Source organism: Pongo abelii, chromosome 8 (assembly GCF_028885655.2).
Source record: "Pongo abelii isolate AG06213 chromosome 8, NHGRI_mPonAbe1-v2.0_pri, whole genome shotgun sequence".
Classification (NCBI taxonomy): Eukaryota; Metazoa; Chordata; class Mammalia; order Primates; family Hominidae; genus Pongo; species Pongo abelii.
The window spans coordinates 107,232,306-107,248,094 of NC_071993.2; the positions used below are offsets into that span (position 1 = coordinate 107,232,306).

Sequence of the window (15,789 nt, forward strand, 5' to 3'; positions counted from 1 at the left end):
CTTGAACCTTACCCAGCCTCCTCCTGATCCCCTACCTTTAGGATGACCTTTGCCCTCATCCTCTGACTCCCCAGCTTGTCTCCAGACTGCTTTTTAAAAGATTGTTATTATCATTATTATTATTATTATTATTTTAGGGACAGAGTCTCACTTTGTCACCCAGGCTGGAGTGCAGTGGCACAATCTCAGCTCACCACAATCTCTGCCTCCCAGGTTCAAGCGATTCTCCTGCCTCAGCCTCCTGAGTAGCTGGGATTTCAGGCATGCATCACTACGCCCAGCTAATTTTTGTATTTTTAGTAGAGACAGGGTTTCACCATGTTGTCCAGGCTGGTCTTGAACAACTGACCTCAGGTAATTTGCCTGCCACAGCCTCCTAAAGTACTGGGATTACAAGTGTGAGCCACCGTGCCCGGCCTGCTTTTTAAAACTCCTCCATTGACCAATGAACCTTGACCAGAGTCTGAACTGAAGTGGCCCTACTCTTTATTTAAAATTCGTTTTGAAGTTCAGCCTTACCTCTGACTCCCGATACTAATCTAACTCCTGGGTTAATTCCCTGATTGCTGTATTAATCCCTTACCCACCTCCACCTGAACTCTAGCCTAACCCATTAATTCAGCCTGGCTCTTTGACCCAGTATGATCCCTGACTGATCTGATTTCCCAGCATAAGGTCTGATGCATTGTCTGACCTGTGGCCTCAGGCCATTGAGAATGAGAGGGGAGGGGTAGAAAAGATCTTATACTCACATCCCAGAAGTCTGCCATGCTGCTGATGGCCTGAAAGGAGACTCCAGTGTCTGATGGAGTATGTAAGAAGAGCTCAGACATCACTTTGGTGTAGTAGTAAGCACTGGAGCTTGTCATTCCATAGGTCACTAGAAAACAACCCAAGAGGCTGTGTTCTTCTCACCATTCCCCCAGAGGAGACAGGAAAGCCCATTGCCCTGGAGCCAGAGATGCTTCCAAGATGGAAGCCCATCCCCCATCTGGACCCATCTCGTAGACTTGGTTAGGAGCCTAATGGTGGCATGAGGAAGCCAGGAAATGCATTAGGGAAGGGTTGTAGCTACAATATCTCCTCCTCTTCTTCCAACCCACCTCAGAAAGACTGAACTCCACTCAGTAGTTGTCTCTTACATTGTCATTATGAAAATACATTTTTCTTTTCCTGAACCAGCTTAACTTCCCAGTTCTTACTCCCCAGAGCGAAGATATTTCTGCCTTCTGCACTGTGTAGTGATTCCTTTTGTCTGCTTCCAAAAGGTAGTGATGCCTTTTGGAAAGTGCCCCCAAAGTCTAGAGTACTCCCTCTAGAGTTCAAGGCCTTCGCCAAACACCTTACAATAGAGATGTGGTCTCATGGCCCCTGGTGTCAGTGGCTGTAGCCATGGGAGTGACAGGTAGGCACAGCACCTTTGTCCCTGGCATGACTAGTATGATCAGATGGGCACAGTCATCTCCTGAGAGAGCAACTCAGTGTTCCCAGATCAAAAAAGACCTAGGAGCAATCACCCTGTGATTCTTCCTGTGCACACATTGTGTGCAAGTTAAATTAAAAAAAAAAAAAAAAAAAAAGACCTGGCCTTTACCCTGAAGAACTTGATCTCCCTCATGCACCCTAACACAACCATCCAGTCCCATGTGCCGGTAGGGCTGTAGGGAGCTCTAAGTTTTGTTTACAAAGCAGGATTCTAAAAGTATAAGTCATTTATTTAATAGATTGTCCTTCAATTTAAGTTAGTCTGTTTTCTTATTTTTAAATTCAGGTTATGCATTTTTGGGAGGGATACCATAGAAGTGATACTGTGTCTTTCTCAGTGCATGATATCAGGAACTACATATTGCCTGTTCATCTCATTACTAGTGAGATTAACTTTAATCTTTTGTTAAGGTAGTGTCTGCCAGTTTCTTCAACGTAAAATTACTGTTTTTCTTTTTGTAATTAATACGTGTTTTTGTGGGGAGACCCTTTCAAACTGTGTAAATATTCTGTTACTCATCAATCATTCACTTTCACTTGTCATGAGTGAATGCTACTTTTAGCATCCCTTGATGATTTTTGCCTGATTATTACTAACATTGTCAAGTGGTGATTTTTTTTCACTCTTGTTGCCCAGGCTGGAGTGCAATGGCACGATCTCGGCTCACCGCAACCTCCGCTATCAGGGGATCCTGCCCCCGATAATTCAACGTAGGTTCTTTTCTATTTCCCCAAGTGTCGGCTGGTCTGAGAAATAAAGGGAAAGAGTACAAAAGGGAGAAATTTTAAAGCTGAGTGTCCGGGGGAGACGTCACATGTCAGCAGGTTCCGTGATGCCCCCTGAGCCGTAAAACCAGCAAGTTTTTATTAGCAATTTTCAAAGGGGAGGGAGTGTACGAATAGGGTGTGGCTCACAGAGATCACATGCTTCAAGGGCAACAAAAGATCACATGGCAGGTCAATGTAAGATCACAAGGTCAGGGCGAAACTAGAATCACTAATGAACTTCCACGTCCCTCTGTGCATGCATTGTCGTTAATAAACATCTTAACAGGGTTCAAGAGCAGAGAACCAGTCTGACTAGGATTTGCCAGCCTGGAATTTCCTAATCCTAGCAAGCCTGGGGGCGCTGCAGGTGGCCAGGGCATGTTTCGTCCATTATCTGCAGCTGCATAAGGCAGACATCCCCAGAGTGGCCATTTTAAAGGCCCTCCCGGGAATGCATTCTTTTCACAGGGCTGTTAATTATTAATATTCCTTACTGGGGAAAGAATTCAGCGATATTTATCTTACCCGTTTTTGGTAATAAGAGAAATATGGCTCCGTCCTGCCCAGCCCACCGGCAGCCAGACTTTAAGGTTATCTCCCTTGTTCCCCGAAAATCACTGTTAACCTGTTCTCAAGGTGCCCAGATTTTGTATTGTTCAAACACACATGCTTTACGAACAATTTGTGCAGTTAACGCAATCATCGCAGGGTCCTGAAGCAACATACATCCTCAGTTTACAAAGATGATGGGATTAAGAGATTAAAGTAACGACAGGCATAGGAAATTATAAGGGTATTGATTGGGGAAGTGATAAATGTCCATGAAATCTTCACAATTTATGTTCTTCTGTCACGGCTTCAGCAGGTCCCTCCGTTCGGGGTCCCTGACTTCCCGCAACACTCTGCCTCCTGGGTTCAAGTGATTCTCCTGCCTCAGCCTCCCAAGTAGCTGGGATTACAGGCATGCACCACCACGCTCAGCTAATTTTGTATTTTTAGTAGAGACGGGGTTTCTCCATGTTGGTCAGGCTGGTCTTCAACTCCTGACTTCAGGTGATCCACCCACTTTGGCCCCCCAAAGTGCTGGGATTATAAGCGTGAACTACTGCACTGGCCTCAAATGGCGTTTTTTTAAAATTCCACAATTCCTTCTCCATTTACTAGTTGACATTCTCTTCAGAAGAGCTTTCCCTTATTCCTAATTCATGTATTCATGAATATATATGTATACACACACACACACACACACACACACACACACACACACACACACACATATCAATTAGAACCTATGGATTCTTGGCAGCTTTTTTTCCCTATGGGTTATAATTTATTATTTATTTTGTTACTCAGGTTTTTTGGCCAGGTAATAAAAGGCAAAGAAAAACTAAAGAATTGCTCCAGGTTTGGCCAGGTGCGGTAGCTCACACCTGTAATCCTAGCACTATGGGTGGTGGAGGTGGGCGGATCACTTGAGCTCAGGAGTTCGAGACTAGCCTGGGCAATATAGCCAAACCTCATCTCTACAAAAAAAAAGATGCAAAAATTACCCGGGCATGGTGTTGCATGCCTGTAGTCCCAGCTACTTGGGAGGCTGAGGCAGGAGGATCACTTAAGCCCAGGAGGCAGAGGTTGCAATGAGCCAAGATCACACCACTGGGTGACAAAGTGAGACTCTGTCTCAAAAGAAAAAAAATTGTTCCAAGTTAAATGAGACTAAAGAAATTTGACTTGATGTAAATGTTCTAAAGTAAAAAAAGAAAAAATTGAAAGCTAATCCTGGACCATAATTTTTTTCCTTTTGCTATAAAGGCTGTTAGTGGAATAATTGGTGAAATTGTAATAAGGTCTGTTCATTAGATGATAGTACTGGATTGCTGATAAATTTCTGACTTTGATAAGAGAATATCTTTGTTTTTTAGAAAATACATATTGAAGTATTTAGGAACAAAAGGGCATTATGTCTATAATTTACTCTCAAACGTGTGTGTGTGTGTGTGTGTGTGCATGCACATGTGTGGAGGATGGGGGAAAGAGAGAGAATGAGAAAGGAGAAGCAAGCATGGTAACATGTTCACATATGGGAAAACTGAGTGAAATACAAGCAGTGTATCAAGAATTCTTTGTCTTTTTCTTGCAAATTTTCTGTAAGTCCATAATTACATTAAACATTTTTTTTTTTTTGAGACGGAGTTTCACTCTTGTTGTCCAGGCTGCAGTGCAATGGCATGATCTCGGCTCACTGCAACCTCCACCTCCTGGGTTCAAGCAATTCTCCTGCCTCAGCCTCCCGAGTAGCTGGGATTACAGGCATGCAGCACGATGCCCGGCTAATTTTATATTTTTAGTAGAGATGGGGTTTCTCCATGTTGGTCTCGAACCCCCGACCTCAGGTGATCCGCCTGCCTCGGCCTCCCAAAGTGCTGGGATTACAGGCGTGAGCCACCGCGCCCAGCCCACATCAAACATTTTAAAAGTAGAATTTGTCAGCCTCTTGTGAGCAATTCCCTTTAAGAATTTTCCTTTTCAGATCTTGGGCCATATTTTCTCCCACTTCCTCATCTGGAAGGGGAATGATCACAGATTGGGCACTAACATTATACTTTTTCAGGGGGGTAAAAACGGCAAAGAAGGAAACATTATTATTCACATTTCCCCATTCCACACTGTTAAGTCCAAGATATGGCTTTACTTCTAACTCAAATCTGTGATTACTTGTCATTAGTTATTTGGACTCAATTTTTCTGGATCTGGAAAATGGGGTCCCGCTGGAAATCAAACTTCTGTGTGCGGAAGTCCATCGCAGTTACAACTGATAGCAAGCTGAACCTTTCCTAATGAAGTAGGTTGGCTAAATTGTCACATCTTCTGAGTGGCCACTAGGTGGTACTCGTTGCTACAGCTTTTCCTCTTTTCCAATTCGGAGAATTAACATTGCTCTGAATGGCCTGTCAACTATTCATGGATGCATAATATCTCTGATTATTATACAAGGCAGTAAATATTACGTCTTCTGAGAAAAATGGCTTCACCTGGTAAAATGCCTATTGACAGGCAGAAATTCAGTATTCGCTATTTGTAACTTTTTAAATTGAAGTGCATAGGTACAGAAAAGACCAAGAAGCAACCTTAAAAATTTTCTAAATTAGAATCTAAATTTGGTTTAGTACCTATTCAGCACTCTTTCCCCATACAAACACTCTTTCTCTCTCATTAATTCTTACATCTGTGAATTTTGTACTCCATCCCATGAGATGAGGGGTACTTTCCCACCATTTTATGAAACCCAAACTAAGTATTTCTAATACCTCTGATGTTCATAGTTAGTAGCCCATATTATCAGCCTATCAACCTGAATTATTCTAAAAACACATTTTATATTCATTAAACAAACATGATTCAAATTCTACAATGTATAAAATACCTTGCTAGGTGTCACGGTTTCTTTTATCTTTATCTTTTCTTTTCCTTTTTTTGAGACAGGGTTTTGCTGTGTTGCCCAGGCTGGAGTGGGGTGGCACTATCATAGCTCACTGCAGCCTCAACCTCCTGGGGGTCAAGTGATCCTCCCATCTGAGCCTCCTGAGTAGCTGGGACCACAAGTGCATGCCACCCCTTTTTTTATTTTTTGTAGAGACAAGGTCTCACTATGTTGCCCAGGCTGGTCCTGAACTCCTGGACTCAAGCTGTCCTCCGCTGTTAGCCTCACAAAGTGTTGGAGTCATAGGCGTGAGCCACCATGACCAGCAGTGTCATGGTTTCTATCCTTAAAAAGTTCTATTGAGGAAGACATGTCCCAGAATGAACTTGATGTAGCAGAATGAGCATGAGCACTGCAGCCAGACAGATCTAGGTTCAAATCCCAGCTCTGCCACTTACAGTATAGACTTGGGCTCTGAGTCTCAGCTTTCTCATCTGTAAAACTGGGAATATAATACCTTTTAGGCAACTCAACAAGTAGTTGAGTGGCTTCCCAATAAGTGTTTGTTGGCTGAACCAACAGTGGAAAAATTAAAAATAACTATAATACTATAATAAAGGGTAGAAATGAAATAAGTGAATCATTTTCTTTTCTTTTTTTTTTTTTTTTTTTTTTTTGAGATGGAGTCTCGCACTGTCACCCAGGCTGGAGTGCAGTGGCGTGATCTCAGCTCACTGCAACCTCTGCCTCCCAGGTTCAAGCTATTCTCCTGCCTCAGGCTCCCGAGTAGCTGGGATTACGGGCGCCTGGCACCACACCTGGCTAATTTTTTGTATTTTCAGTAGAGACAGGGGTTTCACCATGTTGAACAGGCTGGTCTCAAACTCCTGACCTCAAATGATCCACCTGCCTTGGCCTCCCAAAGTGCTGGGATTACAGGCGTGCACCACCACACCCGGCCAAGTGAATCAATTTCAAACTGAGTAAAGCATTATTACTCCATATTTGACCCATCACAGCAATGTCATCAAAATAGTCAAGGACAACATATATTTAGTAAATGTTGGAAAGAGGCTGGAATATTCCTTAGTCCAAAGAGAACAATACATTCATACAAGTCTTGGGTAAGAGAAATAAAGCCAGTCCTTGATTGACCTAGCAAGCAAGCACAGTTTACCAGGAACCCCTCCCTCCACAGCGTGAGGGTAGAAATGGTGCTGGCAGAACTCAATCTCTCTAATAAGTCATCCATCGAGAGCATCAGATGGGCATCAGGCATGGAGACTGCAGGAATCTGAATCTAAAAGCAGGGCAGAGGAAGCCCAGGGTTGTTCATGGGGTGATGATTTGGCTCCTGTGTCTTTCTCCCCTTTTCTTAACCCACTGATGATAAGCAAACTTTAGCACGCATCAGAATCACCTGGAAGGCTTGTTAAAACACAAATTGCTGGCCAAGTACAGGGCTCACTCTTGTAATCCCAGCACTTTGAGAGGCTGACGCGGGTAGATCACTTGAGTCCAGGAGTTCGATACCAGCCTGGGCAACATGGCAAGATCCTGTTTCTACAAAAAAAAATACATAAATTAGCCGGGCATGGTGGTGTGCACCTGGGGTCCCAGCTACTTGGTGAGAGATGAGAGGTCAAGGCTGCAGTGAGCCAAGATCATCTCAAAAAACAAAAACAAAAACAAACCAACCCCTAAAAAACATGGATTGTTATAGGTTTAGGTGGGGCTCAACAATTTGCATTTCTAATAAGTTCCAAAGTGATACTCATGGTCATGGGACCACGCTTTGAGAACTGCTGCCTTGACCTGTTGCAATCAGACAAGCAATCAGTCCTACTTGTCTTCTATAGAAATGTCAAGAAGGCAGTGGGTTTCCCAGTGTCTATTTTGATGATTCTCAAGATAAAGAGTAGAAAAGAGAAAAAAGCTTCCAGAGGGCTCTCAGAACTTCCCAGGGATTGCAAGATGCTTTTACAAACTACACAGAACACTTAGGACACCTGCTTCCCACTCCAGGGGAAAATCACTGAGTTCACTGCCCATGTGAACCACCGGTAGTCATGTAAGGGGATCACATGCCTCGGGTGCATTATTGCAGAAGAAAACTGAAAACAACTTGATGGGTCGGGCGCAATGGCTCACGCCTGTAATCCCAGCACTTTGAGAGGCCAAGGCGAGTGGACTACTTGAGACAGGAGTTCGACACCAGCCCGGGCAACATGGCGAAACTCTTTCTCTATTGAAAATACAAAAATTGGGTGTGTTGGCACACACCTGTAGTCCCAGCTACTTGGGGGACTGAGGCGTGAAGATCACCCGAGCCTTAGGAGATCAAGGCTGCAGTAAGTCATGATTGTGCCACTGCCCTCCAGCCTGGGCGAGAGAGTGAGACCCTGTCAAAAAAAAAAAAAAAAAAAAAAAAAAGAAAAGAAAGAGAGAGAGAGAAAGAAAGAAAAAAAAACCCAAAAAACTTGATGATCTTTCCTGGTGTTTCCCTCCCCCTACATCCCCACTGGTTTCTATTCTCTTCAGGTAATAAGTATCGTAGTTTGACTCTACAGTCAAGAATCAGCCTGTTTAACTGGAACACCTGGTTCAAAGATTTCCAAATCTGACAGAGGCTCAACATATCCATTTCATCATCACCTTTCTCCAAATCAGGAGAAAGGACAAGACTAGACACCTATTGCCTCAAAACACCTATTATGTGTCCTGTGTTAAGTGCTTGACATGCTTATTTCATTTAATCCTACTGTAGCCTTATGCGGTGGGTGCCAATATTATCCATGCTTTCCAGTTTTGGAGAGTTTAAGTAACTTGCCCAAGGAAAACAACTAATGGAGCCAGGATTAAAATGCAAATCTGTCTGCCTCCATAGTAGACCAATTGTGTATCACTCCCAGAATTATCCCAAGAGATAGATGTTACAGAGGGTGGCCAGGTCCAGTGGCTCATCCCAAAACTTTAGGAGGCCAAGGCTTGAGGATCACTTGGGCCCGGGAATTCACAGAGCAGCATGGGCAAAACTGGGAGACCTTGTCTCTACAAAAAAATTTTAAAATTAGCCAGGCATGGTGGTGGGCACCTGTGATCCCAGCTACTTGGGAGGCTAAGGTGGGAGGATCGCTTGAGCCCTGGAGGTTGAGGTTGCAGTAAGCAGTGATTGTGACACTGCATTCCAACCTGGGCAACAGAGTGAGACCCTGCCTCAAAAAATAAAAATAAAAAGTTATAGGGGAGAAACTTTAGCTACATAAAAGACAGTCCTTCTTCACCACTAGTGCTTTCAATTATGAAATGGGCCACTTCACAAACATCATTTTCACCACTGGGAGTGTCAGCAAAGGACTGTCAGCTGAGGATCATCTGAGACTCACATGGAGGGGGTTCTAAGGCTGGCCTTCCCAGCTCCTTTCTGTAAGATACAGCGAAAGAGTGGAATTGCCCTTTGTATTTCATAAGGTGACACTAGACCAGAGGGTGGAATGAGTCAGGATTTGACTCAGTATGTCAAATGCCAGTACATCACTACAATTTTGAGGCAGAAATGAGCTCATTCCAGGAAATCTTTGGAGACTGGATGATAACCACATGAGAATATGCAAAAGGGTTTCAGAGACTAGGTGGGTTTCAAATATAGAGAGTATCTGATTTTTTTTTTCTTGGACAGAAATTAAATTCTTCTGCACACACTATATCATGCTTCTTAATCTTGTCCTCAGATCAAATTCACAATTGCTCAATAATAACAACCACCACCATTATTGATACATTATTCACCAGGCTTTATATACATTTTCTCCCAGGATCCTGAAAAATACCAATAAAATAGGAATTACCGTCTCCATTTTATACAGATAACTCAGATTTAGAATGTTGCTTTTTTTTTTTTTTTTTTTTTCTTGAGATGGAGTCTCTCTCTTGTTGCCCTGGCTGGAGTGCAATGACACCATCTCGACTCACTGCAACCTCTGCCTCCTGGGTTCAAGCAATTCTCCTGCCTCAGCCTCCCAAGTAGCTAGGATTACAGGCATGCACCACTACACCCGGCTAATTTTTGTATTTTTAGTAGAGATGGGGCTTCACCATGTTGACCAGGCTAGTCTCGAACTCCTGACCTCAGGTGATCCACCCGCCTTGGCCTCCCAAAGTGCTGGGATTACAGGCATGAGCCACTGCGCCAGGCCCAAGAATGGTGTTAAATAACTTGTCAAAAGATAATATAGCAAGCAAGTATTAATATAACTTGGATTCAAACTCAAGTCTGCCTTACTCCAAAAGCCGTGATTTAACCACTATTCTACACTACACTAATATATCATGCTATCACCCTAACACCCTAAATCTTTCTGATTAAGGATTCTGACTCTCCTTTCAAAATTCCTTCCAAATAGTTAGGATTGTGCAAGTCTATAAGATGTCGTTATAAGCGAACTCTGTTTTAAGAGTTTAATATCTGAGTCTGAAGGTGAATTGCAAAAGCACTTGTTAAACTCAAAAGATCACCGTCTTGAAAGAAGCTCCATTCTGGTGTAAAATGAATAACAGTATCTAAATCTGTATCAGGAACCATATTCTGACACAGATAAGTCCCAAGGAAGGAAAAAGTCACATGCACAAAAATGATACCTGGGTTATTTATAAAGTCAAAAAAAATTGCAAACAACCTAAAAATCTTACAGAGACAATTATTAAGTAAATTATGAGATCACTGAGTCACTTGATGGAATATGATACAGCCATCGAAATAGTAACAAAAACAATGCAAAACTGTATCCATACAATGATTGTATCCATACAATGAAAATTATTTTAAAAACACTAAGTGTAAAAACTTGAAGGAAAAACTGACTGTTTAAAAACCAGTGGTTTAATAGCTGGATTTTCTTTCTTTTCATTCTCATGGATATTCTTATACTATAATAATAGTAAAACAATATAAAAATTATAAAATCATTAAAAAAATTTTCGTCTGTTTCCAAGTTATAGGCTGAAGTTTCCAGGTGCTGGATGCTGTACTGACTTTGCTATTGCCTCATTAAGATCTGTTCCCTCCTCTCTTGGCTAATACCATGATTTTATCTGAGGTATCACACCTCTCCAGATCATCTCACATATGTTGGCAGAAGCTGAATCTAACCCTGGCTATAGGACTTGGACAAGCAGTTCAGGCCAGAGCAAATCTGCAAAGACTCCTCCCTTAGCACAATTACAGGTTCAGGGATGACCTTGTAACCCATTTCAGGTCAAGGAGTCATAAAGAGAGATTTCTTGAACCTTTGGGGATCTTCTCTTTTCTACTAGATGTGAATGAGAAAGCCCCAGAAGAGTCAGCCTTAGGAGGAAACTGATTGTGCCCCTGGCAAAACTGAGTAACAGAAACAGACAGATCCTTGACAATGTTATTAAGCCACTAGCTTGATCAGCCCTGAATCCTGCAATAAATCCCATTACCCAGACAATAAATCCCATTATGGTTTAAGCCAGTTTTCGTTGGGTTGTCCTTCATTGTAACATAGTCCTTACTTATATGGCAACCATAGCATTTCCAAAAAGGTTGCACTATTTCTGAGGAAAAGAGAGCTAGAAAAGAGGGCAGCGAGCCCAGCGCCGTGTCTCACACCTGTAATCTCAGAAATTTGGGAGGCCAAGGAGGGAGGATTGCTTGAGTACAGGAGTTCAAGACCACCCTGGGCAACAGGGTGAGACCCCATTTCTACAAAAAGAGAAAAAATTAGCTGGATGTGGTGGCACACATCTGTAGCCCCAGCTATTCGGGGAGGCTGAGGCAGGAGGGTGCTTGAGCCCAGGAGGCTGAGGCTGCAATGAGCTGTGTACGTGCCACCACACTCCAGTCGGGGTGACAGAACAAGACTCTGTCTCAAACAACAAACAAACAACAACAACAACAACAACAACAAAAAGCAAAAAGAGGGCAATGGATGCCAAAGCCTACATTCATTAAAATACATTCTTATCCGATATTAAAAGGGGCTTGCTGAGCAAGTCAACTGATGATGATATTCTAAAAACATGCCTATCATTAAGTCCCCAGGCTCTTCAAGGTTTATTTCTGGGTAAAGCAAGATCTCTAAAATACCATGAAAAATGTATATTATATACACACACATACATTTATACATGTGTGCAGGCACACACGCACACACACACATACTTCTCACTCCTAAAATTGCCCTTATAAAATGAGTATTTAATACGAATTTTAAGGAAGGCAGATATAAAAAAGAGTCAAATGAAAAGTAGCTCCAATTTTTATTTTTTATTTTTTTGGAGACAGAGTCTCACTCTGTCGCCCAGGCTGGAGTGCAGTGGCGCAATCTCGGCTCATTGCAGCCTCCACCTCCCAGGTTCAAGCAATTCTCCTGCCTCAGCCTCCCAAGGAGCTGGGACTACAGGCATGGGCCATTCCTCCCAACTAATTTTTTGTATTTCTAGTAGAGACAGGGTTTCACATTTCGTGTTGCCCAGGTTTCATGTTGCCCAGGCTGGTCTCAAACTCCTGAGCTCAGGTAATCTGCCCTCCTTGGCCTCCCAAAGTGCTAGGATTACAGGCGTGAGCCACCGTGCCCGGCCAGAAGCTCCAATTTTTAACATTGCTTTTATCCTTTGTGATATTCCATGCTCCTTATATAAAAACCAACAAGGCCAATTGTTCCCAGAGTTAGCACCTCCTTATTAACTGGTGTGCTTTTTTCTTACTCAGCAATGAGAACTATGAAACCTATTTGTGTTTTCTTCTTTGCTTTGGCCACTAGGAACCTCAGGTTTGTTATCATTTGCAGTACTCTTGTTTAATCTTGAGTGTTCTGGTACACGTTTTTTTCCTCTTCTAACCTTTTCCCACTTGTTTTGCTAAGTCGTTTTTAATTGTAGTTCTAACAGGCTATATTTTACTGTTCTGCACTTTTTAACATAAGCTCTGATCCCTTTTAGACATAGGTGGGGCATAAATGTATTGTTATTGAAGAAGTATGACTAATAATTATTATTAATCATTAACATCATGAGCTTGGGTAATAACCAAATTTTATCCACTCCTATGTTTACAGTAGAGACTGAATATTCTTGTGCTTTCTTTTGAACTGCTGGAAGACCTGCCCAGCTCACAGCAGTAAGAAATCACCAGTGCTGACTTCAGTCGGAAACTTTGTACGTCTCCTTTCCCAGGTGATTTCCATATAGGCCATCGTATGCTACTGAGCTTCTTCCCTGCCCCTAATATGTGATATGTGATGGAACACTGTTGTCCTTTTCCAACAACACTCTCCCTAGGAAGGAATGGGATCCCTTCCCTCAACTTGTTGACAAAGAATATCAGAGGGCTGGGGTGCATCTGCCAGCAAGTGTACATAGTTCCTTTATGTGTCTGTACTAGTCGAACACATAAAGGAACTATTATATATACACTTTTTTTGACACTCAAAAGTCAACTGCTCCTTTCTAAGCTGGATAGCTCTGAAGAGAAGCATTAAGTGCTCCTCTAGAAATCTGGGGATGTCTTCCACCCCCAATCCCTCCCCTGACAGTCACTCCTCTTGGGCAATTCCTCCTTCCATTATCTTTGCTGCTATCCCATCACATATTCTGGTGAATGTTATTGGGTCATTCCAAGTTGGATTCCAAATAGTTCATGTGTCTTAAGACAGAGAGTAGGCAGAGGAAAGTAGGAACCTGGAAACGAGGGAAGGGTTATATCCTCAGGGTATGCACTGAAGGTTGTTGAAACCATGCATTTCATATCAATGTGTCTACAGAGACTAAAACTGAGAGAACTAGATTCACTCACATCTGCTTCAGTAACGAAGTCTATGAGCATTATTAAGCTTTTTAGGGCTTAGGTTCAGAAGATTCTTGTTCTAGAGAACTTATGACACATGGCCAGTTTCTTCTTGGGAAATTAGATTCAGAGCCCAAATGTTTTATGAGTTGCTGTTGAAGGAAAAACAATCAGACTGAGGATGATTATCTGGAAAAATGGAAATGAATCCAAGATCCTGTTAGTGATTCCCCTGAAGTTTCTAGTAGCTCTGAGATCTTAGCCCAGCTGGAAGAATAGACCTATAGATACTTGTCCATGCTGAATCAATATAATAGATTCCCTCAGGGGATGGAATACTGAAATCAGATACCTAGAAGACTGGAGATAGGAGTAGAGGACAGGGCATAAAGCAATCAAACAAGGAGGCTGGTGGAACTTCCCTGTTCTATTCCATTCTGAATGCAGAATCAAGGGAGAGCAAAGCAATTGATTCTTACGGATTCAGTATGGCTTTAGCCAATGGCTTGTAAATTCTCATGTGGTTTCAGAACTGCATAAAGAGTTTACGAAGACAGCAATCAAACCAGGAAGTCAACAGTCCTGAGGAAGACGAAGTCTTCTTCTCTAGAGTCACCCTGGAAAAATACTGCACCCTAGATAGCATTGCTTCTGTGTGGCCCAGAAACCTGGAGACATAGCATGAACTTCAGTTAATGTCACAAGAGATAAGGGAAGATTTCTGCAGCTATGGTCTCTGCAAAGGAGGGCACACTGTTTCAAAAGAGCTGAAGACACCAACTGTAGTAAAACATAAAAGGCCTGTCTTAGTATAGGGATTTTTCTGGCTGATGAGGCAGCGGTAATTCCACACGCTCCTGTAGAAGGTTACAGAGGAACAGTTGCACTTGCTCTTACTGAGCTTCTTTGAGCTATTTTGCTCAAGATCTCCCAGAGACTGGTCATTTTGGAAAAACTAAAGCTACAGAGAGTATACTGGTGCCGAGACCCGGAGACTTTTTGCTGCCTAAATCTAGCTGAACCAAAAAAATGTATTTAGTGCTAGAAACCAAGGAAGCATGAGAAGAGTGGCCCTTGTTAAAAGGTGCCCAAGCTGGAGTCTTTGAACATATGGACCCAGAAAAGATGGGAAACCAGGCAGGAAAAACCTAGTGATTACATATATATGGGGTCACCCCAATTGGATTGCCAGTTTCATGCACTGTCTTAACAAATGATAAGGGAGCGGTAACTAAGTTAATAGAGTTGGTAATGAGTGATTTTACTATAGAGAAGTCCTGGCTGTTACCTCTAATTGTGCAGTATAAGCTACCTGGATCAATAAGATTCTGTGAGGATTACAGGATAATCAACACCATGACCGAACCATATGTTCATCCAATGCCAATAATCGATTCTCTCTGGAGTTACTGGGTCTACCCTCAACATTTTGAGGAGTGCAAACAGTTTTTATTTATTTGAGTTATATCTATCTACCCTCAATAGACCCTTTAACTCCAGAGAGAATTGATTATTGGCATTGGTTCAAAAGCCAATCAATAACTCATCATTGTTTCATGAAGTATTGCAAAATAAAGGCCATCCAAGAAGACTTTATGCAGAAAGATTTGGTCATCCCAGAGAGATACATCACCTTATTTACCAAGGGCTTTCTCACTCAGTACACAACAGGAGGCTCTCAAATGGTTCCATATAAGGGAAATCATATTTAAGTAATTAATAGTTGCTTGATTTATAAACAATTTATTTATATGTAATTTTTTCATTTTAGTAATAGAGATGGGGTTTTGCTATGTTGCCGAGGCTGGTCTTAAACTCCTGGACACAAGCAATCCTCCCACACACTGCTGGGATTACAGGCGTGAACCACCATGCCTTGCCTGCAAATAATTTAAACAGAAACTATGTTATCACCACTTGGAAGGGCATGAAATTCCTGAAACACCTTTATCAAACTTTTCCTGGGATTCAAGAACCAAAAGCGGAAAATGTGAGTCCCTGGAGTTCCCAGCAAGGAGAGCCCTTTAAAAAAAAAATCTCAAGAAGCCATAGGCTTGTATCCAGAACAGGAAGACATGGAAAAGCCTGTGAGACAAAGGACCAGGGAGAAAAGAAAAGGAGTCAAAAGCTGTGGGCAGAGGTAGGCGAGAAGAAAGCAAAACGGACCGGTGCCTGGGGAGAAAGAAGAGAGAGAAGGAAGCAGGCACTGGGAGAGCCAGTCCAGGACCGAGAAGTATCCAGCAAGAAGCACTGTTTCTGATCCTGGGCTTCTCTGCTGTGTGATTTATCTTTCATAAAGTGCATCCAG

General features: G+C 42.4%; 1 protein-coding gene across 9 annotated transcripts in view; it reads right to left on the bottom strand.

Moving 5' to 3' along the window:
• Positions 1 to 15,789, bottom strand: part of PKD2L1 (polycystin 2 like 1, transient receptor potential cation channel) — a 57,564-nt gene that overhangs the window by 10,670 nt on the left and 31,105 nt on the right. For all 9 annotated transcript variants that reach the window (XM_054522773.2, XM_054522775.2, XM_024253946.3 and 6 more), the window contains one exon: positions 753 to 880. In XM_054522773.2, coding sequence (XP_054378748.2) covers positions 753 to 880 — 128 coding nt within the window. The remainder of the gene's footprint in view (positions 1 to 752; positions 881 to 15,789) is intronic.